The 15,108-nt window shown below is 42.8% G+C and overlaps 1 protein-coding gene across 1 annotated transcript in view; it reads left to right on the top strand.

Moving 5' to 3' along the window:
- Positions 1–6,827: 6,827 nt before the first annotated feature.
- Positions 6,828–15,108, top strand: part of CPD (carboxypeptidase D) — a 98,510-nt gene continuing 90,229 nt past the window's right edge. The window contains exon 1 of the mRNA XM_006890993.1: positions 6,828–7,615. Coding sequence (XP_006891055.1) covers positions 6,885–7,615 — 731 coding nt within the window. The 5' untranslated portion in view covers positions 6,828–6,884. The remainder of the gene's footprint in view (positions 7,616–15,108) is intronic.

Raw genomic sequence — 15,108 nt, forward strand, 5'->3', positions numbered from 1 at the left:
AGGTTGCTGTAAAGCTGGAAGATACACCCCAGTATTTTAAGTATCAGCAGGGTCATCCACGGTGGACAGGCTCACAATAATAAACAAAATCAAACTCCAATCCGATTCTCATAAGAGTCTTGAAAAGCAAAGTATGCCTTCACTTAAATGCATTTCAATCCACTCATTGCCATCAGGTTATAACTGACTTATAGATAACCATCTGTTGGCTTTCCAAGGCTATTAATTACATGAGCAGATACTGCCCATTTTTCTCCCTTGGAGCTGCTAGTGGATTCAAACTGCTAGAGAGGCACTGTCTTTGGGTTAGCAGTACAGCTCTCTACCACCTACACATGCAGAGCTCCCTTGAATGCATCTAGGAGGAAGTCATAGACTCTTTAAGGAGTATCGTCCTTCCCTCAAGTTTCATGCTTCTCAAGAGCTGCCAACAATCTTTCTTTTAAAACTCTAAAACACCAAAAGCATCTTCTCACTTCCACTCATTATTCATCTTGCCTTCTTATTATAATTTCCTCTCTCAGAGGAGATAGTGTCATTGTTGTTGTGTGATGTAGAGTCTGAACTGGCCCATAGCTGATCCTCCAGCAAGTTTTTAGATGCAGCAAATTGCATGGGAGGAGACTGCCCATTCTCTGTGGAACAGCTGGTGGATTTGAACCTAGGGCCTTTGGGATTGCAGTGCAGTTTCTTACCACTAGGTTACCAGAATTCCCTGTGAGAGGATATAGGGTACTAGTATTTTTTTAAACTCCCCTAGATGATTGTAAAGGGTAACTAGGGTTGAGAACCACCAATGCCAAGCAATCTAGTCCTCCCTAGAGCTTCCTCTATTGACATCTCCATCTCTTGTCCTGCATTAGGGTAAAGGTTGATCCAGCCAAAGCAAAGATTCCCCTTAGACATGTTGTTGTGGCTGTTGTGTATTGTAGAGTCCAAACTGATGCATACCTGACTCTCCAGCAGGTTTTCAGATGCCATAAATCACATGGGAAGAGACTGCCCACCTTTTTCCAGTGGTGTAGCTGGTAGATTCAAAGCTTTGGGTTGACAGTGAAATTCCTGATCTCTAAGCCACCAGAGTTACTTCCTAGACATATTGTCATTAGGTGATATAGAGTCAAATATAACTTACAGTGATCCTATGAACGGCTGAACAGAACACCGTACTATCTGTGCCACCCTCCCAATCTCTGACACATGTAAGTCCAGTGCTGCAGTCACTGTCAATCCATCTTGTTGAAGGTCTTCCTTTCTTTTGCCAACCTTCTACCTTTCCAAACATGATTTCTCCCTCCAAGGAACAGCCTCTCCTAGCAACATGCCCAAAGTATGTGAGACAAAGCTTTATCATCTTTGCCTGCAAGAAGCACTCTGGCTGCACTTTCTCCAAGAAATATGTTTGTTCTTTTGGCAATCCATGGGATAATCAGTACTCTTCTCCAACATGATGGTTTAAAGGCATCAGTTCTTCTTCTATCATCCTTATTCATTGTCTAATTCTCAGATGTATAGCAAATGATGGAAAAGATCATGACCTGAATCAGGCACACCTTAGTCCTCAAACTGACATCATTACTCCTCAACAAGTTGGAGTGGTCCCTGTGGCTACAGACTTTCTCAGTGTTGATTTTCTTGACTGCTGATACCAAGTGTATTGATTGTGGATCCAAGTAAGGTAAGTTGGTGACAGCTGTTTCACTCTTTTCCCCACCTATCATGATGTTGACATCGTGACATGTGACAGCAAGTTTTGTTTTTGTTGTGGGTTTGTTTTCTTTCCTGAGTTACTTACTTAGGTACTCATGTCTTTGGAGACAAGATCTCTCCCATTTTACTACCTCTCTGCCTCTTGTATGCCTATCCATTCCCATTCCATTGTCATGGACCCTTGATCTTAAGCACCCTGCAAAACAAGTCTTCCCCAAGGTAAGAATCCCTGTCTTTTCCACCCATTCCTAGATCTCAAGCTACTTCATACTTTATATACTGCTCTCCAGAGCATTTGCCTTGTAACCAAGGAAAAACCTGTAAGACTAAGAGTAATCTGTCTTTACCAGTGCATTTTAGTCACTAGACAGATGGCGGGCAGGAAGGAACTGTTCAGGGAGTGAAGAAACATTTGTTACTCCTTTACCTTTGAATGAGTCATGTGGTGAGAGAAGTTCTGAGTTTAGATTTAGGTGGAAGATGATGTAGCCCTAGGCACCTCTTTCCTAAACTCTAAGATCCTTATTCTTACCTGTAATAATACTGACCGCAAAGAATTCTATTTCATTAAATGACATAGAGCCTGGATACTGAATCTGGTTGAAAATGAATTCATTAAATGAATGCATTAAAAGGTGTCTCAGAGAATTACTTAGTAAGGTTGAAAAGCCAGAGACTACACACTCGTAAGAGGAGCAAGTTCCAAAACAAGCAATAAGACTTGGGAAATTGCTATTTCTGTTGCCAAGTGCCAGCTGCTGCAGCTTGCCCTGCCACACACCTAGATGCCCTGCTCGCTCGCTCGCCCCAGGAACCATATGGCGCTGCACACCCCACCTTACAACAGCCAGAAAGAATTAGTCATGCTCTTCGCTTCCTTGTGTTCCTAGCTTTCTTTTCAGTTTGTCACAGGCTGGCTGGAGGGCTGTAGCCTAGGCTTTATGCCCCTTTCCTGGCTGTGAGGGAGGCTGGGGGGAAAAGCACCTGGCATTTTCAGTGCATCTAATTCTGGTGGCATATAGTCCACAGGGAGTCGCACTACTAACCCAAAGCCTTTCTAGTGGTTCAAATCCACCAGCAGCTACCTGGGAGAAAGATGTGCAATCTCCTCCTGTGCAATTTACAGCCTTGGAAAACCTACTAAGGGTCAGCTAGGAGCCAATTGTGACTGAACAGTAATGAGTTGAGTTAGAAAAGGGCCCTTCCTTTGAGACACTTGGGATTCTCAGCCTCCAATTCCTTGGACTCTTTTCATGGCCTCAAACAGCCTCTTTAAAATTCATTTTTCTGTTCCAGTAGGCTTAAAAGGTCTAGATGACATTTTAGAAAACTGTTGGTACCCACTAAGTGTCAATGACTGAAAACAGTTATTAGTCTCCATTCCTCTCTCCCACTCAAGATGTCTATTTCATACTTTTTTATCTGGGCTTGAGCCCTGGATCTGTGGCTTGCCAGCTGGGAGGCCATGAGTCTCAGTCCTTCCATCTTTGAAATGGGAATGATAATAGTAAATGCCTCATGGGATTGTTGTGAAAATTAAATGATTTGGTATAATGGGCCTAGCACAGTGCCTGTTACCTCGGGCCTGAGGGATACATTCTATCCTCTGTGGCGTCCATGTTCCATCTCCCTCACTAGATTCTGGTCTCCTGGAGGGGAGAAGTGCCCCACCCTCACTTTATAACACCCTTTTCCAGCACAAAACCTTTTGCTAGAGTAGGTGCTCCATAAGCCTCTGCTGAATTGAATTTGTAAGTCCGTGGGTGTTTGTGACAGACCCTGAGACATTCACAGGTTCACTCTACTGTGCTTCAAACCCCCATGCATCTTCTAAAGGGAAAAGTTTGTTGCTAAAGTCAGGGGTGGCTCTGCCTTGTTTTTTAAAAAATCTAATCTGCTTCTGTGAAGCAGAAGTCATTTTCCCTCTTCAAGCCTTTCCCAAGTTGCTCCATTATTTCAGAGGCCAAGTTTTTCCTCTTGTAGGGAGGAAATCAGACACCTCTTACATGGTTGAAGACTTCCTGGCATAATTGGAGGTATTTAGGACAGAAGGACAACCCTCCCTTTCCTCTCCAGTGAGCAAGAACCACAGTTGGGAGCTTTGGGTTTCAAATCTAACCACTGGCACAAAAGTACCTGCTAAGAAAGGAGGTCGGAGACCTGACAGAGGCCTCAAACACACTGCAGGAGGGCTGGGGATTCCAGGGAGGCAATGGTTCAGATTACATCACATTTGTCTTCCTTGTGCTTATTTATTTATGTTTCCAGTCTGCTTCACAGGTTGAGGCGGCAGTGACCCAGTGAGGGAAGGAGCAGGAAGAGGTTCTAACGGAGAGTGAGCATGGTGAAAGAGGAAATCTTTGATTAGAGGTTAATGTGCCCCCTGGGGCTTCTTTGATTTGAATTATTATTACGGTGCCTGATGTGATGATTAAACACTCCCAGGTGAGGGGTAGTCTCTGCCCAGAGTTGGGGATTTGTTTCTGATGAGTTACAGCCACTGGGTATAATGGAGGGTAGGCAATATGGGCATGGAAGAGTTGATCAGAATCTGAGTGACCGTTTTCCTTGCCCTGGCAAAGTACTAAGCTTAAAAAAAACCCCAAACCAAAAAAAAAAACCCACAAAACAACAACAACAAAACACCTCTAAGTGTTTTTTTTCTTCTGCCATACCTTTGTGATGAATGGTGAGGCTGGCCAACACGTTCGGTTGCTAACAGAAAGGCCAGAGACTCAAGCCCATGCAGCGGTCCTTGGAAGGAATAGGTGGAGATCTACTCCCAAAAAAATCAGCCACTGAAAATTCTATGAAACAGGTCCTACTCTGACATGTGGGATTGCCGTGAATTGGGACAAACTCAGCAACAACTGGTTTTATACCTTGAGAACACTTCTAAGTTGCTTACATTGTAATAAGGAGTCAGCCTATTATCCTCTCTTTCTGTCACTAGATTTTGTCTAGTCTTTTGAATCTATTTCCTCCTAACTCCCAGGAAGCTCTGGTGACTTAAGACTATAGAGTTTCACTAACCCAAAGATGGCCTCTGTCTGACAATTTGAATCCATCAGCATCTCTGCAAGAGAAAGATAGGCCTCCTAAAAACCCAAAGGAGAGTCAGCCCTGAGATGGGTCCAGCTCGATGTCAATGAGTCAGGGTCGGGCAGGCGTCAGAGCTGTTGGTCACAGGATCCCTTTGAGTTCTAGTCAACTTAATGGCACATGACCACAGTGGCACAGTGTGGCTAGAGCAATGGGCTCCGTGCAGGGATGGTAAGGATGGTTCAGGATAGGGCAGGGTTCAGGCCTGCTCTTCATAGGGTTGCTGTGAGTCATGGTTGACTCAATGGCACCTAACAACAGTGTCACAGTGGTTAAGTGTTTTGCTGCTAATTGCAAGGCTGATGGTTTGAACCCATCAGCTGCTATACGGGAAGAAGATGTGGCAGCCTACTTCTGTTAAGATTCATAGCTTTGGCAACCTTTTTTGGAGCAGTTCTACTCTGTTTTAAAGGGTCATTATGAATTGGAATTGATTCACTGATAACAGGGGCACTGGATCTCTATCTGAAAATGTTTCAACAGGGGAGCTCTGGTGGCCTAGTGGCAAGGAACTGCAACTACAATCCCAGAAGCGCACGGTTCGAATCCACCAGATGCTCTGCCGGGGAAGGAGGGACAATCTCCTCCTGTACCAGTAAGATCTGATTTGACGGTACACGCACACAAAAATAAAAATAAAAAAAAAAAGAAAATGTTTCACCAGCACATTACTCTAGGCCTGGCATATGGTAGTCACTTAACAAAAAATTGATAAATTAATCCATTACCTTTTTATTGGTTAAACTGGAGTTCAGAAATAGTTTGTGTAAGGGGCCTTGAAATATCTGGATTTGAAAAAAGAAAAACTATTATGATTATTTCTCAGGTTGAATTTCACAGTTGTTTCACAGTTGCATTGTGAGGCTTTGTGTTCTTTCAAGCCTAGTAACTAAAGCCTAAAGACCACTCTTAAATGACTTCCCCTCCAGCCTTGATAAAACATTGTATTTGCTAAAGTTTGATAGAACATTGAGTTCAGGCATTACATTCACCAACCGCAAGTTTCCAGGTATGTCACATCGTGTGTGTGTGTATGTGTGTGTGTGTTTAAATGTAATTTCAAAGACAAGGTTAAACGTATAATCCTATCAGAAGAAGTCTGAGAGGTGGGCATGTAAATTCTGAAATGAAATCATCCTGGGAACTTAAGTTGTTAGTACTGTTGAATCAGAATCGGCATATAGTTAACTTAGCAGGTTTTTTAGAGATCGTAAATCGTAACAGAGGAGACTGCTTATTTTACATTTTTCTCCAGCCAAGCAACTGGTGGATTCGAACCAAACACCTTTGTGTTGGCAGCACAATTCATTATCACTAAGTCACCAGCGCGGTGATATCCAAGAAATACGTACTGTAACACAAGGAAGGTAGATTTGTGTGATAGATTTCCGAGAAACATAAAAAGACGCCTTCTTTCAACGAAGGAACTAAAAACCTGTTACGTTAGGTAGTGAGCCTTCTGCCACTCTGAAGTGTCCCACTCTCTTTTTCAAATCACTTGCTGGGTGCTGGAGCTCAAGCAAAACAATCCCAGTGGAAAGGAGATGCAGCTGAAAACATCCTTTGACTCTTTAACGTGGATTTTTTTCCAAGCCTCTTGTTTTTTATTTCATGCCCTTAAAATTCTCCGCTTCTCTGTATTTTCCGCTCTAAGCTTTAAAGCGCAGCAGAGTGAAAGGCGCAACAAAGAAGGGAAGGGAGCTAGAAAACAGCACGCAACGAAAAGGATAATTTAGAAAGGACAGCCATGACAAAGAAATTGAGCTGGTAAAGGAAAACCGAGCAAACTCAGAAGAGGAAATAGGGAGTCGGAGATAGAATGTGAGCGTCACCTCAATGTCGGAAAAGAGTGAGCAAACTCGTCCGGGACTGAAGGACGGCACGCCCAGAGGGAATCGGCTACTTTAAGGAAAGTCCCGCCCCTGGCGTGACGCCACAGCAGGCCCGACGGCGATTGGCTGCGACCGGAGGGCGGGATGGGGTTGCTAGGCGCGGAGGGGATCCGGCTGGCCCCGGCCGCCCGGAGAGCGGAGCCGCGGGAGCGGAGCCCGGGTTAGCGGCGCTGCTAGAAGATGGCGAGCGGCTGGGACGCGCGTCCGCCGTGGCGGCCCTGGCGCCTCCCGCTGCTGCTCTGCCTGCTGTTGAGGAGCCCGGCGCTGGCGGCGCATATCAAGAAGGCGGAGGCGACGACCAGCGCGGGCGCCCAGGCGGCCGAGGGCCAGTTCGACCGCTACTACCACGAAGAGGAGCTGGGCTCGGTGCTGAAGGAGGTGGCGGCCGCAGGGACCCCGGGCCTGGCTCGCCTCTTCAGCATCGGCCGCTCGGTGGAGGGCCGGCCGCTCTGGGTGCTGCGCCTCACGGCGGGCCTGGAGCCGCCGCCCCCTGCCGGCGACACGGGGCCGGATGCGGGGCCGGACGCGGCGGGGCCGCTGCTGCCTGGCCGGCCGCAGGTGAAGCTCGTGGGCAATATGCACGGCGACGAGACCGTGTCGCGTCAGGTGTTGGTCTACCTGGCCCGTGAGCTGGTAGCCGGCTACCGGCGCGGGGATCCGCGCCTCGTTCGCCTGCTCAATACCACCGACGTGTATGTGATGCCCAGCCTCAACCCCGACGGCTTCGAGCGCGCCCGAGAGGGCGACTGCGGCCTCGGGGACGGCGACCCTCCCGGGCCCACGGGCCGCGACAACAGCCGCGGGCGCGACCTCAACCGCAGCTTCCCGGACCAGTTCCGCACTGGCGAGCCCCCGGCCCTGGATGACGTGCCCGAGGTGCGAGCCCTCATCGACTGGATCCGCAGGAACAAGTGAGTGTCGCCCCCGCGCCCCGCCCGGTCCGCGTGAGCCCCGGGCCCCCAGGCGATGCGGGAGACTGGAGGGGGCGAGGGTGGAGAGGGGCGAGAGAGACACGCGTGGTGGGAACCGGGACCTCAGATCTCAGACCATTCTCTCTCTTGCCCACTACCTGGCAGAGGTACGCTGCCAGAGGCTGTCATTTGGTTTTGCTCAGGGAATGGCTGGCACGGTGGTGACACTCCTTCCAGCATGCTGGTCCCTGTTCTCACCCGATCCTACTCTCGTAGAATATGAGCGATGGAGGAAGCATGCATCTAGGGTCAACTCTGCCAATCTGTAGATAAGCTGTCATGCAGTTCTGATCTGTTGTTCGTAGGGTCGCTGTGAGCCCAAGTCTTGATAGCCCATAAAGACAAACAATAGCACTGTGCTAAACCTTTTCCATGGGCTGTTTTGTCTCACCTTCTGTTGACCGCAATCTGATGAGATAGACACCATTATTGTTAGCACCCCCTTGTTGCAGATAGGGACCTTGAGGGTTCTATAGGTTAACTCACATAGTGAGCAGGGTGGCAGGGATTTAAGACTTAGACAGTCAGTCATATGCCTAGTCAGCAGTTTTTAACAGCCTCAAAGAGAGACTTGTCAGCCTACAAATAGTCTTTGACACCCCAGGGTCTTCTGTTTGACAGATAGGGATTCTACTCCTGTCTTTACTGCTGACTCAGCCCAGGAACATGTGGATCTGGCTGGAGAACTTGCACAGATCAGGAATCTTATCCGTGAGCAGCTTGATTTTAGACTCTAATCCTCTTTGTGTCCCTTCATAGTGAGCCAGGGCAGAATGGCTCATTATAACCCTTAATATACAACTTAAATATTATTAAGCACCTTGTGGGGTTTAAAGTATTAAAAAGTAAACACAAAAGGAACTCAAGAAGTTGATGCATAATAGAAAAATATTATAAATACATGTAAGGTGTATCCCTGTACCTAGTTATCCTTTACAGGAGGATTGTTCTCTCTAGCAAAAAATGTATCGATGGCAATAACCTGGAAAAGGTTGATCGGGATTAACTGAGTTTTCAAAGAGAGGTAGAGTTTTCAGCAGCTGAAAAGAGGAGAAGAAAAAAGGAAATTGGAACTCTTCTCATTTCCAAGCATCAGCTTTGCGTGCATATCTCATTTGTGTCACTCTTTAAGGCTTGTGATGCAATGACCTCTCTTATCTTGACTTGAGTGACAGAGCAAAAGTAGTGATGAACAAAGAACTGTCTTTGTGTAAGTTGGAATAATTTCTTCTTTGAGATTTAAGCCCTATATAAAATTTGTGGGGATGTGTCATGATAGTTCCAGAATCAGTTCACCTTTCATTTCCCTTTTTAAGATTTCATGTAGATAATTTCACCTATGCTTTTGGGAAGACTTTTTTTCTTTCAAAAATTACCACCTCATAACTTCTGAACATCGCGTTAAAGATTACTTTTGTATATATCTTGTTAAGTCTGAAGCTAGGATGCCCAGGGTTTTTCTGAGATGATCAATCAAAACGATTGTACATGTTGCTTAAATGATATGTTTGAAATAGTCTGTCATGACCCTTACAGGAATGCAAACTTAGTGACCAGTTTGTTTTCTTTTCAGTATTAATTCTACTGAGACCAAAAATAAAAATTAGCTTTCTTTTAGTACAAGTCACCTTGATGTTTTCCTGAAAGTTTTAAACTGTAAGTCTGATCTAGAAATTTGCTTCCTAGTTAACTTATATTACCAGATTTTGAGGTTACAGTCTGGGCTAGATAATTGAATGATAGGAACTCATGAGGATTTGAAAACCTCCTGTATATCAGTTAAGTACTACAGAAAGGGCAGTTTTGTTCTGTGTCTGTGTTGTTGTTAGATGCCTTCTGGTCAACTCCACCAACTCAGGGTAACCTTATGTACAACAGTCTGAAACCCTGCCCAATCCTACACCATACTCATAATTAACCTGCTAATGTTGTCAGTATGTCAGTTCATCTTGCTGAGGACTTCCTCTTTTTTGCTGATAGACTATTCTTTCTGGAACGATGTCCTTCTCCCAGTACTGATAAAATGTCTCCCCTCCTGATAAAATGCCCAAAATATGTGAGACAAAGTTTCACCAGCCTTGTTTCTAAGGAGCACCCTACCCTGGCTCCATTTCTTCCAAGACAAATTTGGTCTTTCTTTTGGAAGTCCTTCATTAACACTGCAGTTCAGAGACATCAGTTTTTCTTCATTCTCCCTTTTCATTGTCCAGCTTTCACATGTATATGAAACAACTGAAAATACCAGGCTTAGATCAGGTTCAGCTTGGTCTTTAAAGTGGTATCTTGCTTTTTTTGATAATTCTATGGCAGCATGTTTGCCCATTGCTTTACATCGTTTGATTTCTTTCTTGTCTGCTACTTCTTTGAGTGTGGACCACAATAAATTATGGAATTCACTGCAAAGAATGGGAAGCCAGAACACTTGATTAGGCTTCTGAGGAACCTGTACATTGACCAAGCAGTAGTCTTGCAACAAACCAAGAGAGTGCTAAATGGTTTAAAATCAGAAAACGAGTGAGTCAGAATTGTAGCCTTTCACCAAACCTATTCAATCTGTAGGTCTCTCTGATTGATCAGATCCACCAACAGCCCTGTGGGAGAAAGATGGGTAATCTCCTTCCATTTGATACACAGCCTTGGAAACCCACTAGGGGATAACCTGTGGGTCAATTCTGACTTGACAGCAGTAGGGTTATTTTAATTCAGTCTGTATGCTGAGCAGATCATCTGAGAAGTTGAACTATAGGAAAAGAATATGGCAGCACGATTGGAGGAAGACTCATCAGCAAATTGTATTAGCAAGATGTCACAGCCGTGCTTAGAGAAGAAAAATTGAAGCACTGAGTGATGTAACCTAGCTTTCTATGTGGATCACACCTCCACATAAACAACAACAACAAAAATCTCACAACTGTACCTTTATACAGCAAGCATCATGATAAATGGAGAAAAGATTGGAGTTGTCAAGAATTTCTTTTTACTTGAATTCACATTCACCACCCACTGAAGCTGCAGGCAGTCAAACTGTGGCTATGGACTGCCCAATTTCCCCATTTTTCAAACATGTAACTAGTAAAAAGGGAAAGCAGTAAAACAATGAAAGAATTTTTCTTTTACTTTTCCAAGAGGGTAGTGTTCTAGGGGGGAGGTTTGGGAGGGGAGAAAAGTGCAATAATGAATGAATGGAAATCCAAAGTCTCTGTAAACTTTTACTGAAATTAATAATAAATTTAAATAAAATTAAAAAAGAAAAAAGGGAAAGCAGGGGATTATATAGGGTGAAAAGTACATCCATCCATTTTCAGTCTTAGAAGATTAACTCAAATTATATATTACTTAGTAACAAAATATCTGTAAAACGGATATGGGAGTAAAATGAAAAGCACAACCACATGTCCAATTTGAGACTGATGCCCAAATGTAGAGTTATAGATAGGATGCAAAAAATTCAAAATACTGGTATGTATGAGAAAATTTCCAGTTTCATTTTATTTTGTGAAGTAAATTATTAATTTATTAATAACCTAACATCTAGCTATATTAGAAATGGATGTAGTTATTTTGACTATGTAAAAATTTATTTTCTTCTACCTAGAAAGTGAAGTGTATTTTCTTTGTTTTACTTAACCTTAACTCGGTGAGTCTCTTTGTACTATCATGTAATGCTTGTACATATAATACCATTTGTACTACTATACTATTATATAAAGTTTTAATACTTACAGACTTATTTTCATACTTAGGAGCGACTTTATCCATAGAAAAGTTTTGCTCTGAGGCTTTTGTTCTGTTGATTTTTGAAAATAAAGTATGAGGAGTCCTTGAGAAAAAGAATTTGAATGGAACCCATGAGAACCTTTCAGATAACTTTGGGATTGATATGAAAAGTTGAATGATGGAGTTCTGGTGGCTTAGTGGCAAGAACTGCAATCCTGAAGGTTCTTAGTTTGAATTCACCAGATGCTCCATTGGAGAAGGAGGGGCAATTTTCTCCTGTTCCAGCCAGATCCAATTTAACAGTACACAACAAGAAAAGGGGTGGGGCGGAGTTGAATGACAAGGCAGTAATCTTGTAGCCAGTTGGAACAGAATTGGTCCTTTATTTAAAAAAAAAAAAAATAGAATAGCATAAACTAATTCCGTTTTATTGCTCGTCGATTGCACTTCATTTAATTAGGCATTTTACTATATTCTAAGAAGTATTGCAAGAAAAATCAAATAGTAAAAAAACAAAATTTGCTAGAGACTATTGGATTTTAACATTTTAATGAGACTATGTAATTAAAGTAGCTTGTGTAACCTATTGAAAATAATCAGCTAATTTAATGGGGGCAAATTTTTCTTCTTCAGATTTGCCCCTAATGCCTAGAACAATTATTCGGCACTTAATTGATACTCAAGAAATATTTGTTGCTCAATAATGATTGCTTGAACTGGACCAGCTTTCTTAGAACTTCCTCAGAGCTGGTGGGATGAAAGTACTGAAATTATTTTAGGCACATAAGCAAGAAAATAAATTGTTAATGCTTTGGTTTGGAAGGAGCAGAGAGATGCTTTAAAATGTTAGACTGTGTACTTCACCCCCAGGGCTGGCAGTGGAAGTGAGTGGTGGCATGATGATCTATAAGACAGTGATTCCCTACAAAGGATTTTTAAAACATTTGTTGAGCAGGTGCTGTAAAGCAGCCACTGAGCCAAAAGATATTTCACACATTTTCTTGTTTAATTGTCATGACATAACCCTGGGCAACATGTAGCATTAATCTCCAATTTACAGATGAAGGAGAAACTAGAGTTCAGTAAAACTTCTATGCATCTGAAAGCTAGACAGTGAATAAGGATGGTAGAAGAATTGATGCCTTTGAATTGCAGTGGTAGAGGAGAATCCTAAATATTCCATGAACTGCCAAAAGAATGAACAGGTATATTTTGAAGAAAGGGTAGCCAGAATAGTAGTTTCCTCTCACATATGTACATTGGGCATGTTGTTGAGGGAGTGAGGGACTATTCCTTGGAAAGGTACATCATGGTACCAGAGGTGCAGGGTCGGCGAAAAAGAGGAAGACCCTCAGTGAGATGAACTGACAGTGACTGTGTGGCAGTGGGCTCAAGTGTGTTAGAGATGGTAAAAATGGCAGCAGATAGGATATGGTTCAAATCTATTGTTTTTAAGATTGGCTATGATGGTACTTGACTTAATGGTACCTAACAACAGCTTTTGATCAGTTGTTCCCAGGTGTTATGTAACGTTATGCACTTAACTGGTAACAAGTTTTAAGTTTGAGTCTTTGAGTTTACCCACAGACTCCTCAGAAGAAAGACATAACTTTCTAATTCTGAAAAACGAGCCATTGGAAAAATCTGTGGAGCACAGGTCTACTTTAACACGTCAGGGGTCACCATGAGTCACATTGGATCTCCAGAACCAGATATTTTAAAAACTTACCATATTAATAGTGAGTGACAATCTGGGAGAGACCCACTTTTCTTCCCCAGGATTGTCTGTCTCCAAAGCCTGGGCTTTTGCTGCTCCACTAAATGACTTTCTCTGTATCTGGAAGAGTTCTAATTATAATCTCATTAGTTTAACTAGTCTTTTTTCATAATCTGCTCCAGTGTTTAATTACTGTCATTATTGGCCAAGTTCCATTCTCTGATGAACAGATTTAATGTTACAAGTGATTTTCTTTGTTTCATCTCTTCTGGCACAATCCTGATCATATTTAACTATTCAAATTAAGTATATGATAACATTTAATTTTCTTTCAGGCATATATGAAGAGAAATGTGATATGAAGGCTGTCCATAGAACTTGTTTAGACTAGTTAATTTTAACCATGGAAAGAAGCAAGAAAATCCTATTTAGAATGAAAAGAAAAAATTTATCTCTCTAGTAATGGTTTGTATTATTATATGAGATAAAATTGCATAATTTGGATTTATCAGTAGTTGGAAAACATGGACTTGGTGACAGAAATGAAGCTGGAGATAGAATGATTGAATTTTGTACAATCAATGACTTATTCATTGCAAATACATTTTATAAGAAACATAAACATATGGATTTCACCTGATGGTATGCATAGGAATCAGATCGATTACATCTGCGGAAAAACTGCTGGAGAAGCTCAATATGAGCTGTGAAAACTAGGCCAGGAGCTGATTGTGGAACAGACCACCAACTACTCATATGCAAGTTCAAGCTGAAGCTGAGGAAAATTAAACCGAATCCAGAGGAGCCAAAATATGACTTGATTTCATCCACCTGAATTTCAGAATCATCTCAGGAACAGGTTTGAGGCCTTGAACACTAATGAGCGAAGACCAGATGAGTTGTGGGAGGATGTCAAATGGGTCATCCAGGAAGAGTGCAAACGGTCATTACAAAGAGAGAAGAGGAATAAAAGACCAACATGGACTTCAGAAGAGACTCTGAAGATTGCGCTGGAGCATAGAGAAGCCCAAGTACAAGGAAGAATTCAAGATACTAAAGAGCTTAACAGAAGATTCCAAAAGGCAGCACAGAACGACAAAGCAAAATATTACAATGAAATGTGCGAGGAGCTAGAGTCAGAAAATCAAAAGGGCGGATCTCGTCCAGCATTTCTTTCTTTCTTTTTTTTTTTTTTTTCAGCATTTCTTAAGCTCAAGGAACTGAAGAACAAATCAAACCTAGAGTTGCTATAATCAAGGATGCTTTAGGCAGAATATTAAGTGATCCAGGAGGTATTAAAAGAAGATGGAAGGAATATACTGAGTCATGGTATCAAAAGGAATTGGCAGATACAGAAGAATTTAATGACATAACATTTGAGCAAGAGCCTATGGTGATGAAGGAAGAAGTTCGAGCTGCTTTGAAGGAAATAGCAAAAAATAAGGCCCCAGGAAGACGGTGTACCATATGACATATTTCAGCTAACAGATGCTGCCCTGGATGTGCTCACCAAGTTGTGCCAAGAAATCTGGAGAACAACCACTTGGCCAACTGACTGGAAGAGATCTATATTTGTTCCCTTTCCAAAGAAGGGTGACCCAACTGAGTGTTGAAACTACAGAACAATATCATTGATTTCACATGCAAGCAAGATTCTACTGAAGATTATCCAAAAACGACTGGAATAGCACATCAGCAGAGGACTGCCAGAAGTCCAGGCTGTGTTTAGAAGGGGTCGTGGTACTAGGGGTGTTGTAGCTGATGTTAGATGAATTTTAACTGAAAGCGGGGAATACCAGAAGAATGTCTATCTGTGTTTCATTGATTATGCAGAGGCGTTTGACTGTGTGGATCATAACAAACTGTGGCTGACTCTGAGAAGAATGGGAATCCCAGACCATTTAATCTTGCTAATGCGAAACCTATACTTGGAACAAGAGGCAGTAGTCAGAACAGAGCAGGGTGACACTGCATGGTTCAAAATTGGGAAGGGTGTATG

The sequence above is a fragment of the Elephantulus edwardii genome, unplaced genomic scaffold (genome assembly GCF_000299155.1).
Source record: "Elephantulus edwardii isolate Elephantulus edwardi_28Jun2011 unplaced genomic scaffold, EleEdw1.0 scaffold00094, whole genome shotgun sequence".
NCBI classification, from domain to species: Eukaryota; Metazoa; Chordata; class Mammalia; order Macroscelidea; family Macroscelididae; genus Elephantulus; species Elephantulus edwardii.